We start from the raw sequence: 7,576 nt of genomic DNA, 5'->3' as shown, positions 1-7,576 counted from the left end.
GGCGTCCCCCCCCCCCCCCCCCCGTGTCCTCATGGTGCAAGTCTGTGTCCTGACCTCTCTCATCGGGACACCGTACAGATCGGAGCACGGCCACCCTAGTGGCCTCAGTTTACCTTAGTTACCTCTGTAAAGACCCGATCTCTGAATACGGTCACATTCGGAGGTGCCGGGGGTTAGGACTCGGGCAGATGAATTTGGGGAGGACTCAGCGCATCCTCTGACGCGCCATCGTGGCCACAGTACGAGCACGTGGGTTGTTTCCGTGCCTCGGCCCTTGTGAATGACGCTGCAATGACCGTGAGGGTGCAGGCGTCTTCTCAAGAGTGTGGTTTCGTTTGCTTTGGACACACGCCCGGAAGCGGGCTCGCCGGGGCACTTCTCGAGGGGCCTCCGTCCTGTTTCCACGGGGGGGGCACCCACTGCCCCCAGCAGGGCACGTGCCCGTGGGCCGGCGGGCTCTCTCCCGTCCTTCCGGTACTAGCCATGCCGGCCGGCGCGGGGTGGCGTCCCGTGTGGCTTTGATTTGCGTCTCCCTGACGGTCAGTGATGGTGAGCACCTTCCCGTGGGTGCGTGGCCGTGTGCACGTCTGCCTTCGAGACCCTCTGCCCATATTTTCACTGGATCGTGTGGGTGTTTGGCTACCGAGTTGCACGAGTTCTCTATGCACTTTGGAGACTCGCCCTTCCTCAGACACGCGGCTTGTGGAGGTTTCCTCCCGTCCTGCGGGCTGACGGCTCCCCTTGCTGCGCAGGAGCGTGTGATCTTAGTCTGACAGAGTCCCACTGGGGGTTTCACCTTCGTCGCTCTGCTCTGACGTCTCCTGCTCTTCCTCACCCCCTTCCCCCACAGACTGCCCCCCCATCCGGGATCTCGTGGCCCTTAATGTCACCAGCAGCAGCTTCTGGGTGTCTTGGCGTTTGGAGTCTCCCTGGCCCCGCACTTTCCGCGTGCAGGTTTACAAGGCGGAGGAGCTCGTCCGGAGCGCCAGGACCGCGGAGAGGAGCCTGGAGGTGGCGGGGCTGGAGGCCGGAGCGCTGTACGGGGTGCGGACCAGCTACCAGGCGTGCGGGGCCAGCGTCACGGCCACGCTGGCTGTCAGAACAGGTAAGGGCACGCAGCGCTACGCGGGTTACCTGTGGTCTCCCCTCGCGCCCCTACGCCCCATCTCGTCGGCGGGGCTCACTCTCACACCTGGAGGGATGAGGTCCATGGGGAGCCCCTCTTTCTGGTTTGAAGGACTCAGAAAGCAGTCAGAGTGGGGGGGCATGTAATGCAGCAGAAAGGGTAGCGATTTGCATGCGCTGAAAGACCTTTCCCTGCACCGAATTCTCAGGGCTGAGTCTGTGCGATGCCCCCAAACCACAGCTGATGTCCCCTGAAACCCTCATGGCACTGCCTCATTTCCCACGTGATGCCCCCGAAAAGCTACTGTGGTGCCCTCTACACGGGAGCCCATTAGATGGGAGTGGTCCACCCGGGAGCCCCTACCCGGAGCCCCGACGCGGGAGCCTGCTCCATGGGAGCCACAAAGAGGCTTTCTTCCAGCTGAACAAACACGTTCTAGGTGTGAGCTGGGGATTCAGTTCCGACAGGGAGCTGGTGTAGCCCGGGGGGCTCTGCATGTGGTTGACCTTGCCCCACCCCGTGACTCGATCTCCCCTCAGCCTGGCCCGGCGGTCCCTGGGTGGGGCGGGCCCCCTCACGTCCAGTATCGGTGGCGGGAGCTGTCTCCTAGGCGGCCACTGGATGTGGAGGTGGGGACGGTAAAGCTCCCTGACACGGAAATCGCTGCCTACAACACCCTGGGGTGGGGGTGGGGGGGTCTGTCCCGTGTGGGGCTTAGCGCCGGTGACCGTGGCGGTGGACGAATGAGGGATGGAAGGAGCAGACCTCTGATGACTTGGGCCTCCACCCTTTGTGAGCCGATTTGGGGCTGGCCCTTGCTAAGTTGTCGTAGCTCATAGAATCGNACCCCCCCCCCCCCCCCAAGCCGCAGCCACAAAAAATGCAAACTTCTGTGCACAAGGCTTCCAATGCCGGAGCCAGGGCCAGCCCACCGTTTTGTCTTATTTTCCACATGCTGCAGGGGTAAGTGCAGGGAGGACTCTGCCCCCGAGGGCCCCCCGGGGTGAGGGCAGGACCCCAGCCCTTCCCATCCCCCCCCCGCCCCCGTCACTCCTGTCCCTTGCCCTCTGCTTCCTCCCCAACTCCCCTCAGAAGAGGCAAGTCATGGAGCAAATCCGTCTCTAGCAGGATGGGCACTGGGAACTTGCCTACCCCCGCCTTCAGGAAAGTTCCAGGGGGCATCTGGGGGGCTCGGTCAGTGGAGCGTCTAACTCTGATTTCAGCTCAGGTCATGATCAGGACCATGGGATCAAGCCCAGAGTTGGGCTCTGTGTTGAGTGTGGAGCCTGCTTGAGATTCTTTCTCTCTCCCTCTGCCCTTCCCCCACTCTTGAGCAAGTGTTCCCCCCCCCCCAAAAATGATAAAAAAGAAAAGTTCGGAAAGTTTCCTAAATTGTCCGCTATTGTTTCCCCAGCCTTGATTTTCTTTCCTTCGCTGCATTGTAAAATGCCTTTTCTGTGCAGAGCACTCTTTTTATTTATTTATTTTTTTGAGAGACACCGTGCACCTGCATGTGCATATGAGAGAGAGAGAGAGAGAGAGAGAGAGAATCCCAAGCAGGTTCCATGCTCAGTGCAGAGCCTGATGCAGGACTTGATCCCACAACTGTGAGATCATGACCTGGGCTGAAACCAAGAGTCGGAGGCTTAACTGACGGAGTCACCCAGCTGCCCCCAAAATGCTCTTTTAAACCTGATTCACGTTAAAGGCTCTATCTCATTCACGTGGCCACATTGGGAGCCAGCCGTGCCGGGAGGCGGAGGGCACTGTTGTGGCAGTGGATACGGAGCCTCCCAGAGAATCCAGGCTCCCCGGGCACAGGAGGGCACTGACCTTCCAGGAGGCTCTGCAGCGTGCCCGGGGTCGAGGCTGATGTCACAGGGACCCCTGTTTCCTCTGAAGATGGGCGAACGTCCTGAGTGGCCCGGCATGCACAGCTGGTGACATTTCTGGGGCCCTCGCGGTGCGTGCATGCAGCAGTGGGGACCCGCCCCTGGGCCCCGGGCTCGCGGGCTGGGCGAGAGCGGCTGCCAGGCTGGCCGAGAAGCGGCGCCGCCGCAGGGGCTGCCGTGGACGTCGGTTGCATCCTTGGTAATGGAAGAGGCGAGCGGCACCCCAGCCGGTCTTACTCTCCCGGATTTTCTTGTGCCCAAAGAAAAGGCTACGTCCCTTGCCGGGTGACCGTCCCTACTGCTTTACCTGCGGCAGAGTGTGCTTTTAGGTGGGAATTCGGGGCACAGACCTGGGAAGTCCTGGGCGGACGGGGCCCGTGGGGCACGTTAGTGCTGGGGCCCCGGGCGGGGTCCGGCTGAGGACCTGGCTGGCTGGCTGTGCGTGTGTGAACCGGGTGGGAAAGGGGTGCCATGCAGGGTGCGGGATGGCTGCAGGGACCTTCAGAGCCCACGTGTGCCGGCTGAGGGCGGCTCCTGCTGGCGTGGGCTGCCTGTCACATCGCTGCTGTCCTGGCTGTCCCTGCCCTGGTGTAGAAGTGTGTGTGTGTGTGTGCGCGCGCACACACAGAGGTTAACCATCCTCACATCGTGTCCCCAACGCGGCTCCCCGATCCAGGCTGTTTGCATCTGTCACCCAACAAACATCCCCTCAAAGGAAGAGGCTTTCCGGGAGACAGTGACAGCAAAGCTCGCAACTTGTGCTCACCGCGTCACTGCTTTGCAGATGCCTGGCTGTTCCGAGTCACCGTCAGGGTCCTGAACCGCAACGTGACGCACGGACTTCTCGACCGCAGCAGCGCCGAGTTCCAGGACTTTTCCCGACAACTGCTCCACGAGGTAAAGCCGAAGCGCCCAGGCAGCGCCCCGTGGGGGTGTCCATCCCGCCTCCCGCGTGCACCCGCCCCGACGCGGAGCCCCCTCTCTGCGACAAGGGCACGCTGCCCCAGCCCAGTCCCCCAGCAATTATCCACGTGCCCCCACGTCCGTGGCCAAGTAGTCTCTGAAGCCCATGCTTGGATCCAATGGGCTCTATTGCTTCCTGGTGCAGTTGGCTTTTCTGTGGAACCTTCCATCCGGTGGAGCTGGGTGCCTGTCTCCTACTTCGGGGCAGCTTCATTTGGGAGGACTGAGGCAGAGGTGCCTGCACCTGCCCCCGCCCCCCCAGGGCTAACCAGAGACATCAGCCCGCAGCCCGCGAGAGCCAGGCCAGTGGCGACCGAATTGGAGAGCAAAAGAACCGTCCGTGGGCTAAGATTTTCCCTTTCCTGCTAACTGGTGACTTAGCCTGTTCTGTCGGGCGGGGCTGGTCCAGGTGTGGGGGTCACAGCACAGCAGGCAGCATGAGCCTCGGGCTGCTGCCCGGTCCCTCCGGCCTCTGGGGTGACACACACAGCCGACCGCGTCACAGCTGAGTAGCCCTGAGCTTAGGGAAACTGAGTCTCGTAGGGGGCCGAGTGCAGATCTGCCTAAACATTGCTCTAGAGAGAGAGACTATCTCTACGGGATCAGACAAGAACAAGTCTGCCCTTTGTCGTGGGGGGGGGGGCGCTGTCCCCTCCTGGGGTGTCCATCCTACACCCCCATCTTGGAAAGAGACTCTGGAGCCAAAGGCAAAGAGAGCTTTTGCTCGCAGGATGTGTAGACATGGACAGACTGAGGAGGGCGTCCCTCCACATTCACCTGCCTGGAAGCTCTCGCGCGTGCGCAGGCACCGTGTGGGGGTCGGGCAAGGCTGCGGCTCCCTCGCTCGGCCCGCTGGCCCGCATGCCCGGTTGCCTGTGTTTCCCAGTGGACACAGCCAGTGAGGGGGGGGCCTCTCCAACAGCCGCGGGCCCGCCCCTCCGGGGTCCTTCCTGCCAGTCAGTCTGTCCGTCCCCTCCCAGGATCTGTGTGTCTCTCACACACATTACCCGCACACCCATTTTCCGGTGTGCACGCAGAGTGGATTGTACATCTCATGTTGCGTGATGGGGACCCCGATTGTAAGTGTTTGTCAGGAATCCGCACAAGGCTGACCGGGCTGTCCCTGGGGAGGCCCTACTGGGGTGCCGTGGGCTGGGGTGCCTCTGCTTTGCCCCAAGAGGCTGGTTTCTGGGCACCTCCTCTTGGTCACAAAGGGGACTCATGGATTCTGTTCACCATCCATCAGTCTCCCGGGCCCGGATCAATGGTCCTGGCGACTAATGGAAGCTTCTGCTCTTCTCGGCTAGGTTGAAAACTCCTTCCCCCCGGCCGTCTCCGACCTGAACAGGAGAGGGAAGCTGAGTATGCAGATGGTGTCTCTTCAGGCCGGGAGTGTGGTGGTGACGCTCAGGCTGACCGTGCGGGACCCCGAGTCCCCAGTGGGCGTGTCCACGCTGGCCCCCATGCTTCCGCGTCTGCTGGCCAGCACTGTCTTCCAGATCGATCCGCAGGGGACGTTCGTGCAAGGTGAGTTCTCCTCCACGCCCAAGCCTGCGGCCGGGGCACCTCAGAGCCCTGGCCATCTGCAAGGTCAGTCGGGTACGTGACGTTGGAATCCGTATTCTGAGTTCCTCCCCGGGACCGGGGAGCCCACCTGGGTCTCACGTCTCCTTACTCCAGGTGGGATGGGGACCCCAGAGCCCAGGGAGCTCACTCCCAGAGATAGGCCAGAACACAGGATGGGTCTGGGCCGGAGGAGCTTCCAGGGGAAGGGCACTGGGGGCTGACTGTGGGTCAGGGCCCAGCACCAGCATGGCTATTTCATTGGCCCAAACGCAAAGTAATGTTACTTGATGTTGCCTTGAGGCAGGAAGTCACAGATCAGAGAGAGAGGGGGTAAGGGGGCAGGGAGGGGAGAGACAGAGTCAGAAATAGGAGTACAATGGAAAGAGCCTAAGTGTCCATCAACGGACGAATGGATCAAGAAGATGTGGTTCATCTATACGATGGAATACTCCATGGCAATGAGAAAGAATGACATCTGGCCACGTGTGGCAACGTGGATGGACGTTGAGGGTGTTATGCTGAGTGAAATAAGTCAGGCAGAGAAGGACAGATACCATGTTTTCACTTATAAGTGGATCAGGAGTAACTTAACTGAGGATCATGGGGGAGAAGAAGGGGAAAAATAGTTGGGGAGAGGGAGGGAGGCAAACCATGAGAGACTCTTGAATGTTGAGAACAAACTGAGGGAAGATGGGGGTGGGGGGAGGGGAAGGGGGTGATGGGCATGGAGGGCACTTGTGGGGATGAGCACTGGGTGTTGTGTGGAAACCAACTTGACAATAAACTATTTGTAAAAAAAAAAAAAAGCAATAGGGTTACAGATGAGAGAGACAGAGATACAGAGATACAGAAACAGAGATATAGACATAGAGACAGAGACAGAGACATAGGTAGAGACAGAGACATGAAGAGACACCGAAAGACAGAAATAGAGAGACAGAGACAGAGAGGCAGAGAGAGCAAGCTGACAGGTGAGGAAGGTCTGGCCCTTCAAGCCCAGGGACGAGGTTCCCTGCAGGGAGGGTGTCTCCGGCCCGCGTCAGGGAGCCTGTCTGGGGCTCTGTCCGTGGAACGGGCATCTGAGAATGCGCTCTGTCCTTCCTCTGAGCTCAGTGGCATTCTGGCTTGCTGTCCAACCTCCCCCCACCCGAGGATGCAGGGAAGGCATGGGACGGTCACATCTAAGGTCACACCCGGAAGGCACCTGCCTGCGCAGCCTGGGGCGGGCTGTCACTCACNCCTGCGGGTGGGCCTCAGCCTGCACCCTCGGGCCCTCCCTGAGACCGGATCTGAGCCAGCCCTCCTGTGCCAGCCCTGTCCTGTGCACCAGGCGTCAGGCAATCCCAGAGCTTTGCCCGCGTGCTGAATGCTGGGCCTCAAAGATAGGTCCACCCAGAACCTTAGATGTCGTCTGGAAGAAGGATATTTGCAGATAAAATCAAGGCAAGGATCTGAGACCGTCCTGGATCAGGGGAGGCCCTAAATAGAAGACACAGAAGAGGAGAGATCCAGAGACACGGTGTGTTTGTGGGGGAGGCCACGCAGAGGTGGAGGCAGAGGCTGGAGCCAAGGAGAGTGTGGAGCCCCAGAACCGGGAAGAGGCAGAGAGGACCCTCCCCTGGAGCCCCAGGGACCGAGGCCCAGCCCCACCCTGATCCTGGACTTCGGCCTCTGACAGTGACCGAGAATGGACTGTGTAGCCTCGAGCCTGTCAAACTGGGATCCCTAAGGGCAGCCTCAGGCTGTAGAGGAGAAACAGGCGCCCCCATTGCCATCTCAGCAGGTCTCATTAAGGGTCCGCCCCTCAGCTTTCCTGAACGGACAATGGGCTGTTTGCTTAACCCTGGGCCCTGGGCGGTGGCTGTGGGGGCTTCCCGCTTCCGTCCAGCCACGAGGAGGCCTCTGCTGCTTATGGGGGGGGCACCCGGGGGTGCAGGGCCCTCTCACCCAGTGACCGCTGGCTTCTGTCAGGAGAGCCTGCAGGCAGCCCCCACTCGGGGAGGCGGCCCCGCGGGGGGGGGGGGGGGGG

The 7,576-nt window shown here is 60.9% G+C and overlaps 1 protein-coding gene across 1 annotated transcript in view; it reads left to right on the top strand.

Annotated features, from left to right (window-relative positions):
- UMODL1 (uromodulin like 1) overlaps window positions 1-7,576 on the top strand; it is a 62,123-nt gene that overhangs the window by 24,106 nt on the left and 30,441 nt on the right. Inside the window, exons 6-8 of the mRNA XM_077755372.1 lie at window positions 851-1,105; window positions 3,803-3,915; window positions 5,289-5,508. Of these exons, the coding sequence (XP_077611498.1) occupies window positions 851-1,105; window positions 3,803-3,915; window positions 5,289-5,508 (588 nt within the window). The remainder of the gene's footprint in view (window positions 1-850; window positions 1,106-3,802; window positions 3,916-5,288; window positions 5,509-7,576) is intronic.

The sequence above is a fragment of the Crocuta crocuta genome, unplaced genomic scaffold (assembly GCF_008692635.1).
Source record: "Crocuta crocuta isolate KB4526 unplaced genomic scaffold, BGI_CrCroc_1.0 scaffold675, whole genome shotgun sequence".
In the NCBI taxonomy this organism is placed as follows: domain Eukaryota; kingdom Metazoa; phylum Chordata; class Mammalia; order Carnivora; family Hyaenidae; genus Crocuta; species Crocuta crocuta.
This window is presented reverse-complemented; position numbering and strand designations above follow the sequence as displayed.